Source organism: Melanostigma gelatinosum (assembly GCF_949748355.1).
Source record: "Melanostigma gelatinosum genome assembly, chromosome: 8".
NCBI classification, from domain to species: Eukaryota; Metazoa; Chordata; class Actinopteri; order Perciformes; family Zoarcidae; genus Melanostigma; species Melanostigma gelatinosum.
This window is the reverse complement of record NC_136641.1, coordinates 18,686,843-18,709,203: the sequence shown is the minus strand read 5'-3', so window position 1 is coordinate 18,709,203 and position 22,361 is coordinate 18,686,843. Positions and strand designations below refer to the sequence as shown.

Below are 22,361 nucleotides of genomic sequence, written 5' to 3'. Positions count from 1 at the left end.
TCCTGCTGGCATGCCTAAATATCGCGAGATTTATGGGCTATAAAGGCGCAGGGGAGCGCACAGAACGAGACTTCAAGTGCCAACTGCCCCAAAGACCCACAATGAGCCACACAGACCATATCTCAAGTATATTTGGTGATATTTTTAATGCAGGACTTAATTAGGTAATAGCTGAAACATGAAAAGTTTACTTTTTATACGTGGTTCTCAGGATAGCGACGCTGTAAACATGATTGTCACAGAATATGCATTGATGTAAATTAAAATACCCCCTAGCATGCACGAGTTAAAATTACAACAGTAAAATTCAACAAATATGCAACATTATTAATCTTGAAACATAAGAGCACAGGGAACACTTCACTGCACAACCAATACTTGCTATAATTTAAGTACATTTTGCTGAGAATATACTTACATACTTTTACTTGTATTTTCAGTTATGTAAAGGATATGAATTATCTGCCTCCACTGGTATTAAAATCACAATTTGGTGTTCAGCTCATTTCAAATAATCTTTGTCTTATATAGTCTTTGCTTTTATAATCTTAGTGATCATACTGGTGACTAATCATTCTAAATCAAAGCCAAAGTAAGTTTAAAAAAATCAAGACACCGGACACAAGAAATACTTTTTTTACTAAAAGAATAAATTTTATTTCAGCACTGTAAGTCATTTCCCAACCAGTACAAACATGACTGTCATCTTTGTCTCTTTCTGAACCATTCCTCCCCTCCCTCTGTGAGATCAGACCACCAACAGCCAGACAAATTTAAAAAAAAAGCTTTCATTTTTTGCTTCTCTTGTCTTTCCACAAACTGTCCGGTGCTTCCATAATGCTAACAATGATGACAAATTATACCAACTATAATTATAAAAGCAATAATGATGATACTATTTCTACAACAATAGTATTGTGGATCAATTTGAACCCTTTTTGCTGCACAGGTAGTTTTGGGTGGCCCTGGGTACTGAAGTACATGCATCGGTACACTCGTGGCTGAGGGCACAGTTGACCAACATGACAACAGCCCATACTGATCAACTTGAGCCCCTTACTGGGACTCAGCCATTGGAGGGTTGGGAGGGGGTGGGATTATACTGGAGTTTGGGGGGCTGTTGAGGTTGGCGGGTGGCAGTGTAGAGAGAGACTTGACAGATCAGGGACTTTTACTCAAACTGAACAAAATGCTGTGAGAATCCTGCAAATATATCAGAACAGATACAACACAACGGCTGACTCCTTTCCACATTCTGTATGACAGACAATAATACTGTTTGACTTCCACAATACAACATAGTACATTTCTATTCTGGGACTTTTGGTTCTCTTTAACATTGTCGAGCTCTTCAGAGGCGCTCCCATTTGATAGGAAGCGAGGCAGGATGCTTCTATCATAACTCGTATCATTTCATCATCAGTCAGAGAAGGTGGATTTTCCTCAAGACACATCAGCTGAGATTCAGACAAGAAACTGGAAATACATTTTTTTTATGGATCATAAAAGAAAGCTCAAAGCGATGGATTGTAATCTGTTGAGTGTTTTAAGGCTGCAACGATTATTTTCCCAATTAACAAACTCAGTATAGTCTAGAAAATGTCACAATTTCCATAAGCCATGTTTTTGATTTTCTCAGTTTGTTTTTGGTCAATCGACTAATTGGTTAATTGATGAATCGTTTCAGATCTTAAAGAAAAGCTGGAAGTTAAGTTAAGTTGTAATCTATTCGTAGACTAGTTGCTTCATCCTCATACAGGTGAATTATTTCTTGCTTGCACTATGACATCTATCAGGACACCAAGTCATCTCAGATTTGTGTTTTGAGGAGAATTCATCCACTTTCAGCAGCCTCCGTGCCCACGTATGAAGAAGCTTAGTACAGCAATGAGTTGCTCTGTCGATCCGAGTCTGGGGCATTAGAAGGCAAGTTTGAGAGAGCACAACAATTACATGTTAAAAAAAAAAAAACGCAAAAGAGGGCGCCAAAACCCCAGCGTGACAGAAAGCATATTTGTCGAGTGTTGTTCCTTCCTGTGTATTAGTGTCGATCTGAGCGTGTGCAGTAGTTCACGCAGCCTGAATTCAGTCAATGGAAGAAGATGCGACCGAGTGTGAGCAGGAGCCGGGGAATTTACCAACAATGCCTCAACACTTGGTCACATGTCCAAATCTGCCGACTCGCTCACTCACAGTCAACACATACACACTTCCTTCTTTCCCTGTCTGTCTGTCTCCCCACTTAAAAAAACAGCTACCTCAATGTCAGATAAATCATACGTGCTGCAATGTCATTTGATATATATAATCATACTCATCAGAAAACTTGTTACTCTGGGGGCAAACCGGCGATGTCGGAGTGGGGGAGGGGGCTTTATCGGGGGATGCTAGGTGTACTTTGGTTCTCAGGTGTTTACAAGAGATATTTTGCTGCTTTGTGCAAGGGTGCAGAGTTCAGCTGAGATTGATTAGTCGACCATGAAATTGTTATCAGGGATATTATGAAAATCATAACATAGTGCAGACGACAATTTTCATTTCGAAAAAATGGGCAATATTTACTTACGTACGTAATAAATGGTGGTCTAAAGATGCCATATAAAATACAGGTAAGGAAAATCGCAATCATTACAGTTCAAATCTCTAGGTTGGCTAAGCGTATTTCAGTACTAACTGAAGCAATGGTAGAAGGATTAGATTAGAAGATGTAATAACATTAAAAATAGTAAGAAAAACACATTTGCACAATTGAATAAAACCGTTTTGATTTTTTTTTCAGATTTTTTTTTTCCACTCTGGCTAGATACATACAGAAACTGATTATCAACGTTAATATAACCTTTACTGTTAGTTGGGTTGATTAAGGGGCGGGGCAGCCCAAAGAGAAAAACGGCCAATAGAAACCTTCCTAAAAGGGCTAAAAGGAGAGGCAGAGAGGGAGGTGATAAGAGTGAAAGAGAAGAACTGAAATACAGGAAGTGACGGGGGGGTTAACCTGTGTGTCAAATATACGTGTATGTGACTGCTTTTAATGGAAATCAGTGGGTGTGGTGAGTGTGTGTGTGTAAGTGGATGCATGTACTCGATGAGGAAGATTAGGGAGCTGAGAGAAGTGAATGAACATTTGGGGGGGAGGAAGGGCAGAGAAAAAGTGTCATAGCAGGGGGGTAGGATAACAAGCATAAAATCACTGATTAAATATCTATCAAACTAAAACAGACAAGGACAAGAGAGGGACACTACATCATGTATTGTGTTGACTTTTTTCCCCCATACTGTAACTCAGGGTTTAACATCTATGTATCCGTGTGTGTTAATGTCTTGTGTGAGTGCTGTGTGTAGATGGTTGTTGCTGTGCCTACCTGGCAACATGTATTTTAAATCCATGCAAACTTGAAAATGTGGGATTTGTCGTCTTTGGGGGATCAGTAGAATGTGTTACCAAAAACGATCTCCGATGAACTGACGATCACTCCACTGGGAACTGAAACTGCACAAAATCACTTCAGCACAAAAGCAGAGAGAATGCTGGTGGTAACAAATGCAACTGAATACCTGTTTGTCGTGTGTGTGTGTGTGTGTGTGTGTTTTTGTAAAAGTTATCTGGCGAGCGAATCGAGAGAGGGTATCGTATACCAGATCACACTCTGGCTCGCCACAGAAAAGACATCTTCTAACAATGTACTGTTGCAATACACATATTTGTACTAATGTCAAAAGTTGAAAGCAGTTAAGTATATGACTCCTAGTAATTCTAGACTTAGTATTTCGGCCAGTGGAGCTATATTCTCGAGCCTAGTCTTCGTGTCTGTGTATTACGGTCCTGTGTTAAGCCCGGCGCTGTTACCTACTCTTAACCTACAAACACCTACAGCACTTGTGTGCTTAATCCCTACCAAGAACGGCTATAAAGTCAGTCCAGACCTCTGGTTTCATTTGGTGTAAGAGACAGCGGCGCGGCCCTGTGATGATGAGCGTAGGCCTACGCTCAAGGCTGGGTCAACGGTCATGGTTGAGTTCAGAATTGAGGGGATGTCTGACGCGACTACACCAACACTTACATATATATATTTATATAGTCAGGGTTTCTTCCTTCAAAACAGCATTTCATAAGAGCTTTTCTTTTTGCCATGTCAATTTTTGTTGCACACGATCGAGCACAAGTCATCAACATAGTAAGAAAATAAGGTGCTTCTTTGTTGACTTGCCTTTGTTTCTGTTTAACACGGTGAGCTCATTTCTCTCTCAGGAAGTTTAGAGATTACAATGTTCGTGGCCAGCATCTCTCGGGCAGTATCTGTCGGTCGACTGCTTTTACATCTGCAGTCGTGCTACCGGCTATTGGTAAGTTGTATTTCCGTAGTCAGATGAAACCTACTATTGGGGGACATGTCTCATTCTCTGCAAACATAAGTGCTCTAATAAAACAATTCATTATCTTAGAAGTCTCAGATTGTGTGCGGCACACTTAAGTCCGCCGTGAGGCCTCCCTCTCTCCCGTCATGTGACATGTGATCCGACCTGTAAAGCCTCCGCCCTCGTTCGGCGGAGGTACTTCAGGGCAGGGAAGTGCTTCCTGCTGGTCTAAAGTGACACACCAGAGCTCTGCGGGGCAACAGCTCGTGGTGTTGGGCTATCAACATGACAACCGTTACTCAACCACCACCAGAGGGTGGGGTGGGGGGGGGATCTTTGAGGCGTAGTCGCCAAACCCCCTTTTATATCACCGGCTGCCTCAATGGGCTAGCCTTTTTTTAAATACACTTTGGAAATAACTTTAGAAATCTGAAAAGATTTCCAGGAATCCTTGATGTGGAGAATCAGGGGTCCTTTCATCTCCATTGCAAAAGGTCATGAATGAACGCGTGAGGTCAGTCTGAGGGAACTCTGACTGGCAGTAGTTACCCAAACCCTCACGCATTAATTTCCATCTTTTTCTGGGCAGTATCACTATTTTCTTTTTTTGGCCTTAACTCCAGAAGGTGATTCAGGAGTTTTTTCGTTTTCATTTCTTTATCGCCTGGTAGAAGACGGTCCAGTGTGGTTTAACATTTTTTAAAACAAAGTGCTTCTTTGTCTGAAACCACTCCGTTCACATTCTGACGTCTCTCAAATAGATCTCTACCTTTTAAATGTAGTTCTACATGTCATAATGATTTACTTAGACTGTCAATTCATCTGTATATAGGGGCCTGTTCAAATTCATTATATGTAAATACAACATTAAGTGCTTCTGTTGGGGTCATACAATCAAAGCGTTGGAAGAAAGGAACAAAGGGGGGGGGGGGGGGGTGGGTGGGAAGAAAATATAAGAATGCACTTTCTTTTGGAGGAGCGGGGTTATATCTTACATACTTTCGGGCTTAAGGTGCATAAAGTCATGGGGTCTCTGAGTGCTAAGCACTAGGCTATGCTACAGGGGTTAAAATAAGATAGCACGCTAATACCATGTGCAGAAGTGCTCCTGTGATAAATAACCAATCAATCAATACAGGGGTATGTTGCTCGTAAATACACCAACATTGTGTGATTAGCAGTGCTGCTAGAGTATGGGGGGGGGGGGGGGGGGTAACTGCACAGAAGAATGGTACTCACTTTGTTAAAATCTTACTCACATTGTCCAGAGTCAAACTCTGAACACCTCTCTGTATCCATGTAAGAGAAACTCACACGAGACGGCAACAAACCGCATCAACACAGATCTACCAACCGTGGCAACCAGGCCGACAATGGAAAAGACATCTGTCATCGTAGACGCACGCTTAACATCTGTGTGCAGAGATTCAAACAATGGGACCATTAAAAACACAAAATAAGACATTTTACCTTTACAGATACCCATACTTAAGATGGGAAGGGGGGGCTCGTGGCGGGTTGTAATGGGGGGGGGGGGGGGGGAGTTCAAGTTTATCTTACTCTGAGTGCAGGAGGGAAGCTTTTAGGATATTTCGAGGGGTGGGGCGCTTACAGTCATGGAGAAAACCTCTCTTCATAAAACAATGTAAAACCACATGAGAAAACTAAGAAGGAAGTAACGGCTAACTGCTTCATCACAGGGAGCAGGAGGCGGAGCTTCACCTCCTGCTCCCTGTGATCACGTGCACAGCTAGCAGGCAGGGCTACAGAAACAGGGAAAGGCAGTCAAACACAGAGGACTCTCTCAGAGCAGTGCATCCCGTGAAGGATCCCATTACTCCTCCTTTTGTAGCGCTCCGTCTGACGGGCAGTCGTCAAGGCAACAGGGGGCCTCCACCTCCACCCCGTCTGATTGGTTGTCTCTGCTGGCTAAGGCACACGGGATTGGCTGGACCAGGGGGGCCAGATCATCCAAGGGCTGGCCGATGGCGGAGGCCGCTGAGCTGCCGTTCAGCTGCTGGGTCGCAAACTCTGGCGTGGAGGCCGCCTCCTCCTCCTCCTCCTCTGAGGGCTTTGGGGGACTGCTGGATGGGGGGGGTGGCGACGTCTGGTGGACGACAGTCGGACAGAATTTTAACAGAACAGCAGGAGGCAAGAATTTACAATACCAGTTCATGCATATCCTCAACAACCTTTCCTTATTTCCATCTGTGTAACATGATAAGTCTTGAATTATGGGAAGTACACGTTAAGATACATGTGTCGGGGTCTGCTGCTCCTCCCTCTGAGTTTGAATTGAGGCCAATGTGAAAATGAAGCACATGGACGGGCATGACCTCGACCCCTTGTGCATCTGTATCTGTTTTACCCTTTCCCTGGAAATCTGTGTGGACTGACTCTTACCCCCTCATCACTATTGACACATGGACATGTTCACAAACAGATACAAGTTGATGTATTAGTTGAGCGCCCCTTGATGCTTTGCCATCTTATAACCAATGTATGCGAGACGATAAACCCTTAGACCTAAGTAATAAAACAAGACACAAAAGAATAACACCCGAAGGGAAGATGGCAAGTGTGAACGTGATAGACAAAGAGGGAATTTATAGCTGTGACCACTATTCATGTTGAAAAATTTACAAGATTTAAGAGCTTTGTATAAAGGTCTGCTACCTGTGTTCTGTTGGTAGGTGGCTTTTTCACCGCCCTTACTTTAGCTGGAATCTCTTTACCCCTCCTGTGATGAAGAAACAGAAAGATATCAGTAGTCTGCTCCAGGGCTCCATCCCACCGGCGGTTCAGACTTCACACAGAATTGGTAGCAAAGTAAATCCATGCGGTCAGTTCACTTCTATTCAACTCTGGAGAACTTTGTAAAAAGCACATTCACGCTCTGAAAGAAACTGCGTCCAGTAATTGTAAACGCAGCAAAACTGTAGTTAATAAGCTTCACAGAGGAGTAAATGTGAGTAAATGTGGACAGTGTCTCTGGACTGCAGCTCTGCTCGGCTTACATTTTCGTGAATGTAATTAATGTTGCATGTACTTTATATAGATGTATTATTTCAATCATCCGCAACCCATCCGCTGTTAATCATAATGATAATTTGTATGACACTAAACGCCCGATGCTGCAGATATAACTGCAATCCGTGCATCTAATGTGCACTCACTATCTCTGGTTTTATCTTAAAAAGGGGACGGCGTTTGGCAACATTATGGAGTTAATAACTTGATTATTAGCTTTGCAAGTATTTTGGCTGACCAACACAAACTTCTACCAACTCTGAACGGTCAAAGGAAATAACTTGGTCCTGAGACCAAGACCAGAGCCTTACAGTTATGGATAACAATGGCTTTCCAGGGTACCAACTTAGCACCACGTTCAAGCATTTATGCTCAAACATTTATGCTCAAGCATTAACACACATTCTTACTCACCCTCTCCCTGCTCCCACTGACACCACCTGCATGTTGAACCCTCCTCTTCCACGGATTGGTTTGTTCCCAGCCCACTGGCCAACCACCATGCCAGCTATCTCCAGTTTCCCTCCCTGAGGGGGGATGGACTGAAGGCCTGAACAAAAAAAACAAAAAAAACAAGTGACGATACTGAGCCTTCCTTTATGCATTGCAATGTACAACAATAGAGTACATCAACAGCATACGTTTTGTTGAGCGTTCATACTGATTAATTTGAGTAAACTTGCTTTTCCAGTGTGAACACAATACATACTCAAAAGCTGTTCGAACGTGTGTAGTATGAAATTTGGGCAAAGTAAGAATGTCTACATTGATTAATAGTATGCTTAGAGTGTAGAGAAACAAACCATCTCTGTACCTGGGAAGGCTCTGGGTCTGTGCTGGGCCGGGTGATGTGGATGATGCAGGTGATGATGATGAGGCATGCCCATGGGGCGAGGTGGGTAGAGGGGAGGCATGGGGTAGAAAGGGGGCACCATAGTAGGGGGAAGGAAGGCAGGAGGTGGGAGAGGAGGGGGAGGAGGAGGGCGGGACAGGTTGATGCCCTCGAGGATTGCCTGACGCATCTTCTCCACCTTGGACACCAGCTCTTCCTGCAGAGCAGAGAGACAACTGTGACCGAGCCTTTGAGCTACAGAGTGATTCGTGTGAATCCATCTCACAGCCTGGGAACATCTGAGCGGGGACACTGAATGGCAGAATTGTCCTGAGCCACATCATGGCCGATCAAACGCCACTCCTTTCTTTACTCGACTCTCCAGCGATTTATCCACACCGGCATATTTGCAGCGCTGTTAACTTTAATTCATTTCACTTCATAGTTTGAATCATTTGGAAAAAGTTAGGCTGTTTTATAAGGCTATAGTTGTTATTTCAGTGTGTGATATTGTGTCTTATCTGAATGCAAGCGTCTGACTATCGGACGCTCTCGCTCCACACTGAATCTGTTAAATGTTCACTTCTATTACGTCATGTAAACAAACCACATATATATCAGCTGTGTGCTCAAGATCAGACTGGAGATATAACCACTTAAAAGATGGGCGATACTTCCTATCTTCCTACGTTTGTACTTTTTAGAAAACACAAGTTTGATATTGTGATATTTACTAGAAATTACATGACACAGCCAATAGCAAGTAGGCTGTTATTAGTGATGGACATTTACCTTAATAAGGCTGATCCAACCAGCTGCCTCCTTATTTAGGTTTTTGTAGTGAAGTGGAGGTTGGGACCCCTCAAGGGGCTTGCCATAAATCTGCATTCATATTGATATTTTGATTGATTATAAGTTTTGCTTCGATGCGAGTTTTGGGATTATTTTACCTCATTGAGTATCAAACATTTATTCAAATCAGACAATATGAGAAGTTTAGAGATCAAAACGGAAAGACTTTTGTCACCTTTAACAAGGGGAAGCAAAGGAACTTTATGGGGTCACATGGCAAAAAAGTTGAGAACCACTGATATTTTCGACTTCACGAATCAGCCGTTCCTCGTTCACTTTCAAAGCGAGAGACAGGAATGAACACAAACTAACAAAAGTTCAGCTCAAAGCGGCATGCAGCCAGTTAAGACATTCCAATACACAGTGCCGTAGTGCCATCAATCACATTTTGTCGCTGACACGTGCTCGCATTGCATTCAGTTAGGACACGGTGTATGATACATAGCTAGACAGGCAAGTATACGTTTTGAATCCAATTGGGAACTGGCAGATACCCAAACTAAAAGGACCCGGATCGGGGCCAAACTGACTTGATTTGGACATTACTGCCCTCAAACAGGGAAGGCACTGAGATATTTTATGAACTAAATTTCATTCACATCTAACTTCGTTATAAAGACACGCATCCATCACACAGGATAACATACTGTACATACCTGACCCTCGCACATGTCTAGCAGGGCGGACCGGTCGCGAGAGGCCCGGGACAGTTTGCTCTGAAACAGTTTGCCATCAAAGAAGCCCCAGGGGCAGCAGTGTTCCCATGGCAGCGGCTGACCGCACACGTCGTTGACGAACAGCGCCGTGTCCACGCCGGCCATGAAAAGAGACGCCAGCTGCACGCCGCGGGAATCCACCTTCTCCACCTAACGGCAAATATACAAATGAAAAATGTGAACATTTTTAAACTGGAGGCAGTTCACAGATACGAGTCGTAGAAAAGATGGAATAAGTGTTCATGTGAATCATGAGGTATTGAACACAGGAGATGTAGCTTGTAACACCAATATCACTTAAATTCATCTTTAGCGGTGCAGGAAGATTCGTATCTTTCAGCAGCTGTGCTGGCACCGGGTTTGAGGATGCATTAGTCTTGTGCAACTAAAGTCTGTGCAACTCAAAGTGCCCGACACAAAAGGGACCCGATCAAGAGCCCCGAAAAATAAGAAAACTAGTAATAAAAATGAATTGTGCAATACTTGTGTGCAGAAACCCAAACACTGATTGTCCCAACAATGAGGAAGTGAGGAGTGGGGTCTCACCTTGAGCTCCTGTAGCTGGTCGGGTTCATAGAGTTGGCTGGAAACAGCCTGAGCCAGAAAGGCATCGAGCTCATGTCTCTGGAGGATCCTTCCTCCAGGCCACTGCATCATATACCTGAAAGAGAAGGAAAGCAACACTAACTTTAGAGCAGGAGCACAGAGCTACAGTGTACCTGTCTACAGTTACATTGATAGGATTAGCACTCTGTATGCAGCAATAACCTTACATGGCTTTCATTTAGAATTGTGCCCAATGACATAACACAACAGTCCATATTCCAATGGTAAGACTGATCAGCGCAATATTAAATATGTCCACATCACTCATGACAAGCAAGCAGAACAGTTTAGATGAAGATCTCTGCAGTGAAGATGCACAATGTACTCTAAGAAGCGTAGTATGTATGAAGTATTGCTGAGTTTGCATCAAAATCACACAGAGGTCGCGTTGAGTTCTGTGACTATGGGTCACAGCGCCGTGCAGCTGCCGCAGACTGAGCGCATGCTGCGGGATTTCCTCCCGGTGAAGCAGTGCTTGCAGGATCGGGTAATCCCACATTCAGAGTCTAGTAAATCTAGTCTCCCGTGTGGCAGCAAACCGCTGCCACAACCAAAACTCAAATTACATTACAAGATAGATATAATCATTTCCAAAATTCAAAACTCTTCTCCTAAAAATATTAAAGTGAAGGGTAATAATAGATTGACGGAATTCTTACAACCCTGTCCGTCAAAATTATGGACAACGAGAACGTTCACCACTGATATCACTCATATTGTCATTTACTGTCAATCCACTAATGGGGAACGTTCACATGTTGCGTCAAAAATGTGTGGAAAACACAAGCCGTGTAGCTTTAAGTTTCTTTTTTACCAAGTGGAAGATCAGAAATTCCCAATATATACAACTTATATACAAATATATATATACAACTTTGAATTAAAAATGGGCCGTTAGTCGATCAAAAATAGGTAGTTCAAATTACTGCAGACAGATTAATTGACTGATAACTTCAGCTGTAGTGCACGGTGAAAAGAACTGAGCACAAATGTTCAAAAAGTATACAAAGCCAGTGTTTTATTCTCACTCAGGTGTTCCTGCAAAGCTCATACCGTATTAAGGACAACACACAGTTTAGGTGACTACAACCAGCAGCGGTGTAGAGCACCATCATACCTGAGCACACAGCACATGAGCAGCAGATGCTGTGGGACCTGTGCTGGGTTGAGGAGGGCTGGGCAGTCGGAGCGTAGGCAGGCCAGGAAAGCCCTGGTTCTCCTGGAGCGATCCTCACTGGCACGACCCAACCACAGCCGCCGCAGGTTGGGGCAGGTCCACTCCCGGAAACACAGGGCCGGGACCAGCTCCGGAGTCAGGGCCGACTTGGCTTTACCGCTGCTCCACTCTTTGACTATTACTGGAGGAACTGTAACGCAGAAGCAAGACAAGTGTGTTAAAAATGTACGGGGTTTACTTTTAAAAAACTGATGCAACCAATGTAATGACACAATCAATTAGATACAGTGATACAGGTGTTTCAGTGCCGGGCTTTGGAGCAGACTGATATGTTAAGAGTTGCGATATTATTATAATCATGTCGCATAGAACTCCTCCAAAGCTGCTAACGGGGAGAGAGCAGGAAAGGGTTCAGTGTGTCTCTCTAATATTGGCGATCGATGTCCTGAAGTCGGGGTTTAATTCCCATGGAAAAGAACTGACCTTTCTTTCAGCAGATATTTTCGACTGCTTTGGTTTTTTGGTCAGACATTGTACGATTCTTGGAAGTGCGCCTTACCACAACGTTACATGTAACAACTGAAGCGAATAATGAGCTGCCTTTTAAAGCTAAACAACCATAAACAATCTGACCTCTTTTTTCCCCCCATTTTATGAAGCCAAAAATTGGAGCCTCAAATGGCCCGTTGAGGCTGGATAATGTCTTCACTAAACTGCATTAAGAATAGTGCTTTCCCTGACTGGCCACAGAAAGTGAAAAAGTATTGTTTAGTGTGGCTTTGTAGCCTAACTTAAGAGAGAACTTACATCCAGCGACCAGCTGCAGACAGATCAACTCTAAGCACATTCATTTTAAATCAATCAGTGATTGAGCCAATGCACTTGGGATACTTTCCACCACTCAATAAATGTGAATATATACAGAAAAAACAACAACCACAATCTGTCCTCCTTGTTGCTCTCCTCTATCTACCGGTACTCTTAAGGACCTACCTTCCAGGGGAGCCCTCTTGCGGAGAGCGAGCCTCTCCAGGCGGCGGTGAGTTTCAGCCAGACTGAAGAGGACGCCGTAGGCATACTGTCTGCCAGCACGGAAGAGCAGAGAGGCAGGAGGCAGCTCAGCGTTACACTCGTCCTCTATGCACACTGGCATCTTCATCTCTCCCTGCCGGGTGCAGCGGGCGAAGGAAGGACATAGAGATTACAGGGTAGCTCTGACTACGTTGGTACATTATCTCCATCTCTATTTGATGATGACTTAGGGGCCTTGTAAAAGATAAGTGAGAAAAGCAGTTTACCTTGGTCAAAATGTGGTAAATCTGGGGGTACATTAGTCCTCTTCGGTGTCTGTGCTCAGCTACTCGAAGAACCTCAGCACTGACCTGATATCAGGGGGGAAAAACAGGAAACATGGTGACTTTTTAACACAAACATTTAGTTTGAAAATGTGTTTTTTTCAATCTCTCATGGACACACACCTGAGGCAGAGGGGGCGTGGTTATGTCCATGTGACTGCGTGTCGCCATAGACAGCAGTGACGGAATGTGTGATCCGCTCCCGTTGCCTTGTGAACCGTCTCCAGGGACTGAGCCCACCCTTCCAGCAGGATCCTCCCACCGAGAGGGCTTGTCCGTCAAATGGCTGACAGAAAGGGTTTATGAGTGTTTCATCAAAGTGGCCTGGCATTCAATCGTGTGTGTGTGTTTATGCAATATCACCATTTCTGCTGAGGAAGCAGTTCCTCAAAAACATTTTGAGCTGATGAAACACATTTGTGTTCATTGCTCACTTTGTTTCAATATTTGCTATTGCAGCAAAAGGAAATTGGCAGCAGCATAAGGCTCTCAGAAATTGAACACTGAAAACTTAAAAATCATGGGACGCCCTGCTCCCCCATTGTCCTCTCAGTAGCTGTAATAAGGGTGCTTTCACAGCTGTAGTTTGGTTAATTTTATTTAATCCAAGGGGGAACATTTTTTATCTTGTTGCATTTCAGTTCTGGTCTGGTTCCTGTTCAAGAGGAGTTAACATTAAGCTATACAGACTGACAGCTAACTCGTTGATTTGACAGTTTTGGCGATCGTCATTCTGCATCATCAGGACCCACGAGAGGAAATCAAATTCCAGCGAGTGGCAGAAGTATATAAAGCACTTTAATGGTTCTGATGTGTATGTTTATGTTCTTTGGAGACACAGGGCGCACGACGAAGGGATGTTTTTTTTAACGTCATTCTTCCCTTCGCATTGAACTCCTATAGACTCATCTGACATTAGAAGAAGCTCAGCAGAAACATATATGGTACCCATTCAGTGTTTCCTGGTTTAAGAAACTGAAGAAATTAGAAGATATATACTTATTATAGTGCTCTCAATTAGGCAACACTAAGGCTGCAACTAAAGATTATTTTCTATATTGATTTATGTGATTATCTTCTCAATAATCCATGAATCGAAAACAAATGGTATGAAAATGGTGAAAAATGTCTGTCCTGAAGTCAAGGGTGACTTGTTTGGTCCAAAACATTCAGTTTACACATATGGAGGACAAAAGAAACCAGAATTACTGAAATAGTTGCAGATCAATTTTCCGATGATTGATTAATCGATGAAATAAATTGTTCACACGAGTCGTAAACAATCCTACGCAGCCACCACTGGAGTCTTATTCTATAGATAGTATAATACTTATAATATGTGTGAAGCCTAATCTGTATCTGCAGCTGTGCAGAAATACAGAGTTTAAAAAAGGCCTTCTGGACGTAAATAAATAACTTGCCTAATGAGCCACAAATCTTTAATTACGAGCCTGTCAGTGAGCACTTTCTCTACTTTTTTCCACATAACATGAAAGCTAAACTCTCCTTGTGATTAGTCAAAACATGTGTTCTGTAAAATGCTTTGCTCCACCTAAAATCCCACAATCCCCCTTTTCACTCGAACACAGTTAGGGAGATAAAACCCAAACAGTGTTAACTTTGCCGTCTCTGTATCTTACTTTGTGTTGCTGTCGTTGGGCTCATCTCCATCCGATGACGATGAGGGAGACGGAGAGGGAACAGACTGAGTGGTGGTGTGATGATTGGGTAATCGATTTCCCCCCTGAGTGGAATCATATGGAGCCGACCAATCGGAGAAGCCCATCTTGCCCGCCATTGAATCGTTGCAGTCTTGGGATGGTGGCGGCGGGTTCTGGAACAGAGGGGCGGAGCAAGGTCCATATGGAGCATTTTGATAGGGTGGCTTTAACCCCGGCATCGGGGGAGGAGGGAACTGTGATTGGACGGAGAGGAACAGAAAAAAGGAAAATGGATTTTAAAAAAAGAGAGAAAAGACAGAGCAAAGGGGGGAAGGGAGGGGGAGATGTCGTTTACTGTCCCATTTTATTTCAGATCTAACCCGAAGTTTCTAATCGAGGCTGGTGGGAGAATTTGGGACGGGAAGGGCTGCACCCTCCGTCTCTCTCAGCCAGTTTTTCCCCCTAAATGAGCACATGCCACAGAGGGATTTCAAAGAGGGAAAAAAGCGTAATCCATTCTGTTACATGTAGATTCATGTAGAGACCAGACAACCAATGACACATCAAAGAGGAACAAAGGATCACCAGGCTGAGGAATCTACCTGATTCTTTCCAGGCTGCATAGGTCCCATGTGGCCAGGTGGTCCCCCAAATCCAAACCCAGGTACTAAGCAGAAAAAAAAACATGGATGCGAATGAATATTTTCTTCTCATAAATACATATTTAGTGAGCCGAAAATGATTACATAACGTTTATTAGTTCTGTTCTCTAGACTTTTTTTACTACTCACAGATGAAAGAGGAAGGCCCCATGTTGGGCGAGCGAGGTTTGGAGGCAGCTGAGAAATACTCCACAGCTTTCTTGAATCGCTCCACTTTGTCCTCCATACGAGACTAGAAAAAGAAAGAAAGCATTATGTTGATTGCTTAGTTGTTGTTAAAGGATAAGGACGGCAATATTTCCTTCTTATAGTCAACAGATCCTATGAACAACAATGGAGCTCTATGGAGCAGAGGAAGAAGATATATCAGGCTTCGGATGCTCAGATAACACTTGTTAGTAGTTCGTAGAGTAACACCAGACTTATCCATTTTTGGTCCAAGTCCAACAAATCGGTCAACAGATGGCTTCTGAGACTGATAATGTTATGGAAGGACATACTGCTGTAACTCAGCGAATCAGCTGTTTACTGAACTCACTGTACATCCTGGCAGTGCACCTCAAATGTGCACACTACACTTTGAATATTTTGCTTAAACATTTAACCACAGAATATCAAGTCGCTGTAGATTTGTAGTTTTGATCACATGGCTGCCTTCTGGGGCCGAAAATAAGAGGATCGGGGAGGATGAAAGTAAATGTGACGACATTTGAAAGAAAAACACCCTTTATATCAGGGGTCCCAAACTCATTTTCACTCCGGGCCACATCAGCATCATGGTCGCCCGCAAAGGGCCGGTTGTAAATGTAACTACTCGTAACATATTGATAACTCTCTGCATTCACAGTTTAAAGTAGTCTTCAATGTGGTCACAATACATTTCCATGTTAAATGTACAGTAAGCCAAAGAGCTGCTTCTATGACTGTGTTTAAGTATCTCATAATTTTGACTGTCAATCTCATAATTTTGAATTTCTATCTCAGAATTATGACTTTCTATCATAGTTATGACTTTCTATCGAATAACTTCGACTTTCTATCTCATAATTTCGACAATAGGGATATTTTTATTATTATTAGTCTAACTTTAAAAAAAGGAAAAAAAAGAAAGAAAATGTAACCTTTTTTTTGCTGGCGGATTCGCGGGCCATTACTTTCATAAATAAAAACATTGTTTTGAATAAATCAGAAATTCATTAACAAAAAATTTAAAAAAACTTTTGCGGTTTTCTTTTTGTTAAAAGGTCCCTTTGAATGATTTAAACTAACAATACATTTAGACTGAACGGTCCATATTCATTTAGGGGCGGCTTTAGTTTTTTTAGTACAACCAGTTTTAAGGTATGTGCAACACGGTAGATTCATTTAGCTGACGTTGGCTAAAAGATAAAGTGGAATTAATATTCTGACGTCGTCTTTAAATTGCTTGTTTTTTCAAACCAGCAGTCCAAAACCCAGAAGGATTTTCAGGTTCCTGTCGTATGTGACAAAGAAAAGCATCAGATATTCACTTTAGAGATGCTGGAACCACTACATTTTTTGATTTGACGATTCAATTCAATTATCTAAATTGTTTATTCATTTTCTGTTGATAGATGAATCAACTAATTGCTACATCAAGTAAAGTTTTAGCCAGATTCAACCGGGATGAGGATTGGATAAACTGCTACTGAACCCTACTTGCTCAATCATAAACATACTGGAGAGCAACAATACAGCTCTGGTGAACTGAAACTACATAATCCTGTGAAGCACATGGATGTATATGAAGTGTAATGAAGTGTAGCACAATGCTATGGTTAACACTGATGTGGGAGGAAGTGCAGATGCTGACTCAGGGTCTTGTGTCAACAGTGATGACCTATTTAACCATCAGCAGCAGTCCGGAATGTACGCTCAGAAATGAAAAGATGTAAATCTATTTCAATCAATTCAAATTAAGACCAATAAAGAGGTTAGCAGAAACTAATCAGTAATTATCACAGACAAAGGGGCACACCGCCTACCTGTGACTGTTTGAAGACATCTCTGGCGATGGCGTCCAGGTTTCCCAGGTCTTTGATGGAGGAGACGTACTCTGAGACGGCCTTGATCACCACCTCGCAGGGCGGCAGCACCAACTGGTGAGCTCGCACCTAAGACAGGAACAGCGCAAAGGTTTTAATCCACATATACCTGGTTGGCATATGATGGTCAAAAAAATATCAATATCTCTTTTATTCTGGTGTGAAATTATTGGGACATTATTTCTCCTGATAAATGAACTACATTTTATTCCAATAACTTAATCATGTATTCAAAATATTTCTATCAATTTCATGATTTGAGGATGCACGTTTCACAATAAAAGCCTTCTATTGATGGAAAAGCATTATGTTCCCAAACCTCATGCCACTATTTTACTAAATATACAGTACTGCATGATTCTTGGAGCCAATATTCGCACAGCTTAAGCTGAGGTTAGCAGAGGTCTTTGGACTTGATAACAATACGATACCTTGAGAGACGCTAGTGGGTGTTCTGGTCCCAGCAGACTCCAGTGGAAGGCAGCCAGGTCCTCATCAGGCAGAATATGATTTCCTGGGAGACAGAAACTCTTTCAAATGTTTGCTGTGTAAATGAACATGGACAACGATGGGCGCCAAAAAAACAGCTTACAAGTAGGTGTGTGTGTTTCAGTGAGAGAAATGTGGGATACGTGTTTGATTTGGTGTATTCGTGTGTGTGTGTGTGTGTGTGTGTGTACGCTCCTTACCCAGCAGAGCAGCGAAGCAGGGCAGGTGCTGTGTCTTCAGCCCGAGCTGCCTGGCGGCCTCAGACAGCAGGTATTGGTGTGTGGTCAGGTTCTTGCCGTTCCAGCTCAGTTTGAGCGCGTGCGATGAGAAGTAGGCGGGTACGTTGCACAGGGCAAACTCAGAATCCTGAGCAATCAGGCCGGCGAATCCAAAGTCCCTGTAGAGAGACAGCACTTCCTGGTGGTGGTCCTCCAAAGTCTGTACAACCTGTGGATGCAGAGGGGACAAACTGAGTATCTGCTGAGTCATAGAAAAACTAACTCTCAACGGAGTTTGAAACAGTTTATACCTTTCCGGGAATCTATCTATGAAGATAGAGGTCACAGACAGTTGAGCTGACACTTTGTATACAATCACAATACTAAACCTCCACAGCCCTCGCAAAAACACATCTGTGGAAAATCTGTGCTGCATCAATCAGTTCCAAATCACTGGTGATGATGCCGATACCTGGACCTCAGGCGACATCATGGCTTAAGAGCACACTCGTGCAGAACCCAATGGGTGGGTGAGGTGCATGGTTACGCCAGACAGAGCAAGCAGGAGAACTTCTGTGTTAATCAGTGTGAAAACAAAATAATTACACTCAAGTTACTCAGTTAAAAATCTATTTCATGAGCTGATAATCAAATCTCTGTCTTCAAAGGAATGCAATATGGGGCAGTGGTGGCACGGTTGATTATGAGGAAACTGTTTCACGACTTGTTCAAATGTATTCATATTTATTGTGTCACTCACCAATAACTAAAACTAACAACCAGTGTTAACAACCAGATGTGCAATAATTCCAAATAGACAGACTAGACATTCATGCAGTACATGTAAAGCTGAGGACAAGAAAGCTGCACAGAGAGGAACAGCAGTGACTAGAGTAAATGTTTAATTCAGGCAGAGGTGAGATACTCAAAAGTTGCAGAAATAGGACCATTTCTCAGGACACAGGCAGGAAAAAAAACAATAAGTACACATGGGAACTGTGAGTAATGATGCTGTAGTCACACAAGGATCATCAGAATGTATTCTACTGTAATGTGGGTGGGATTTTCTACTCCATCTTCTCTTGATACACTAGGGCAGCGTTTCTTAATGCTACCATATAAGCAGATGGGAAGGTAGCTCACAAGCAAGGAGACAGCTAGGTAAAGATAAAGGTAGGGAACCATGAAAGGCAATCAGGGGTTCTGATGAGTTTATGGCAGGACTTGAACATAACTTTATCAGTCACTTTTACTTTTTCAAAAACATGTTAAGATATTATTTTCCCTATATTAGTTGAGTAAGGAGAATATAGCACACCCACCTACTATAATTGTACACCTAAGCAAATACTATTGTGCAAATAGGTTTAATGTGTAAAAAATATTTCCGTAATATTCTCAATCACCATCTATCTGAAATGCACAAAATAAATCATTACAAATGTACTGCTGACAGGCAATGGGGACCTACAGTCTATCACCACTCAGCAGTTCTCCAACAACGTATGAAAGGTTCAATGAGTTCATGTTATGTAACATGGGCTAGCCAGACTAGGTCATGTTGCACCAATGTACATACTGGTTTAGCCAATAGCTGCTGCTTCATATATGCACTGGACACTTTCCTCCACCCAGTAGACCAAGCCATAGACACACGAGAGCAAAGCAGGCCAACTACAGGCACAGCAGTCCGTTTGATTTGCATGTATAATATTAAACACAATTACAGATCGACTCATTTCAGTGGTGAGGGCCAGTAGTTGCACTTGCTCCCCAACTGGAAGGAGTTAAAAAGGGCGCTGGGTGATGTAAGCTGCTAAATGGGCGTGCAACAAGAAAAGGGCAAGTGTTAAATGAACAGAACGCCATACGACCACAATACTCAAAACAGTCATAATTCACACATATTGCTCACCCGCACTCGGAAGCGGAACATCGCGAGGCGGACGCAGTGGCTGAGGCAGGCCGGGGGCAGGAACCATGCCCGGGGAGGCGGGGTGGCCTTGCTGCCGACGTGGTTCACTATCAGCTGCGCCGTCTGTCGCTGGCCCTGAGCTCGCCGCGCCCACTCGGGCCAGCGCTCCTTTCCCAGTGTGCCGTTGAAAACCACGACCAGCTCCAGGCCACCCTGGTACAGGCAGGCCTGCGACAGGGCGGCCAGGTAGCCCAGCATGGCGTTCCACTCGCCCCCGCACACCCAGTCCGTCTGGTAGCCGCCGTAGAGGCGTTGCAGGCCGGAGTCAGCGTCGATTAGGATCCTGGCAGGCGGGGGCGGGGGAGGCATGGGCCCGGGGTGATGTGGGTGGTGGTGGTGTAGATGGTGGTGGTGAGGGGGCTGGCGAGCCGCGGTACGGGCAAGCTTCAGGAGGTCCACTGGGACCGCGGCCCCGGGACACCGCTTCTCTAAATACTCTTGAAAACCCTGCACTCCCATGACTGTGTTGTTGAGCCTGTGTGTCTGGCTGGGAGCGGGCTCTGAATACGTTCTGTACGCCGTGTTTGTAATGTGATGTGGGGCGAGACCGGAGCTAGCTCTGCACTTTAGGCGAGCTAACTGGTCTCCGATGTAGTGACTAACTGTACTTTAGTTAACCCTACAAAACTGTCACCCAGACTAGTGAAATGAGCCACCGTGCACGTGTGTACACGTGTGACAGCAATCGGTATTCTACTTATCCCGTGATATATATAAATGACAGTTTCTCAGTTTTGTGCGTGGGTGCTCCGTTTAGTGTCCATCCCGGTGGATTTTTGGTGAGATGCCAGCAAGGCCAGTGTAGCTACCTACAGCCAGAAAAAGTTGAACACATTTCCTGCTCCCATAATTTGGCTTTAACATAACCAGCTTCAAACAGGTAGTTGGCAGCAAATAACGGAAATGTAGCAAGGTGGTTGGATTTGAATGAAAAATGCCAATAAAATAATTATCCTGCTGATTTGTGCACATGAAACAGATGCAGTACTGCGCATTAGTTAACGTTAGCAATCCACAGGCTGGATGGCCAGTTCGCGGACATGATGTTGAACCGCGCAGCTTGCAAAATTGTTATTTTTTACTGTGACAGCTAAGATATTTGACATTTATTCTGCACTATCTCAGGCAAATTTCCGCACATTTGTACTGGTAGCACGCTGGCTCGCGGGTTTTCCGAATATCAATTAAAACAAACTAACAAGCTACGTCCTCGGCTGACTGGCTAGCTGTACTAACATTTGCTAACTGTGTAGTTAGCCGTTAGCTGCTGGCAGGGTCCCCGGCGTGATTTGACTCGTCAACTCCCGAAGACAAGTCCGGGGCGGACACGACGCGGAATGAGATGGATGTTTGACGAAATAAAAGAAAAGTAACTAAAATAAAATAAAAATAAAAGCCCGATGGTGCCTCCCTCGCTTTCTTCCACACTCACGGCTTCATGTTGCAGAGGGGAACATTACTTCCAAGCGACATCAGCCATCTTGCGACTTCCTCGCGGCCCAGTGGAGTGGGAGGGAAGGCGGAGAGAGTGGAGGGAGGAGGCGCGACCGCAGGGTATGCTGGGAACTATAGTCTAACAAGTGTATCACGTCCAACTAGAACAGATGTGATGGGAAACAGAAAAAACTCCAACTACCAGGATGAGGATACCGATGGTTGAACGAAGATAAAAAGCCGGAGAGTAGAATTTTTCCAAGTGGCCCACAACTGATTCAAGTACTAACGGCGTTATTTTATCCATTACCCATCTGATTCTGATCATATCGCTTCTTGCATATCAACATGTAACGCGATATAATCGTAATATAACGCTATCGAACTGCTGTTACGGTATGCCACCACTGATGCTACTGAATACAGCAGTGGAATATAAGAAATGAAGATCAGCAAATGTAATAATCAAACATTAAAAAGCTATTAGAAGAGACATTACTGAGTGGTGTAACAGGTAGAATGGCGACAGTTCATGTTAAATCTTGTGTGTTTTTGTCGCCTCCCGGTGGTTCAACAGTGCTCTCGTACGGAAAAAGTGCCACGAAAGAAAATGGGGGAACAAAACCTGAAACTAAGTGGGCCATCGTGCCCTCGAGGCTGTCTATTCGATCTACCATGGCGACACGAAGCTAGCTAGAATAACTTCAACTTCTCGAGCATCCTCTCTGAGAAATAGTTTCTTCTCTGTGTGTGTGTGTGTGCGCGTGTGTGTATGTGTGTACGTGTGCGTATGTGTGTGCGAGAGAGAGAGAGAGAGAGAGCGCGAGAGATTAACGGTGAGCGCGCAGCACGCCCCCGTGTCCTTCATCCATCCCCGGGGGAGAGTGAAACATGATGGCCCGGTCAGTGTGCTCCCTTTCCGGAACACTGAA

General features: G+C 43.7%; 1 protein-coding gene across 2 annotated transcripts; it reads right to left on the bottom strand.

Annotated features, from left to right (window-relative positions):
• Positions 1 to 629: 629 nt before the first annotated feature.
• Positions 630 to 21,475, bottom strand: fam120c (family with sequence similarity 120 member C). Of its 2 annotated transcripts, none has more exons than XM_079273606.1 (17): positions 19,936 to 21,475; positions 18,003 to 18,249; positions 17,745 to 17,827; positions 17,254 to 17,382; positions 15,377 to 15,479; positions 15,188 to 15,252; positions 14,565 to 14,839; positions 13,048 to 13,210; positions 12,868 to 12,951; positions 12,563 to 12,734; positions 11,510 to 11,759; positions 10,333 to 10,447; positions 9,727 to 9,936; positions 8,201 to 8,435; positions 7,801 to 7,936; positions 7,033 to 7,096; positions 630 to 6,463 (listed from the first exon to the last, which is right to left on the bottom strand). In XM_079273606.1, exons 1-17 carry the CDS (start codon positions 20,452 to 20,454, stop codon positions 6,191 to 6,193), a joined length of 3,123 nt encoding a protein of 1,040 aa, XP_079129732.1. In that variant the 5' UTR covers positions 20,455 to 21,475; the 3' UTR covers positions 630 to 6,190. The 2 variants fall into 2 exon arrangements, with proteins under 2 accessions (XP_079129732.1, XP_079129733.1); XM_079273607.1 differs by having other exon boundaries at positions 14,565 to 14,758.
• Between the last annotated feature and the right edge of the window lie 886 nt (positions 21,476 to 22,361).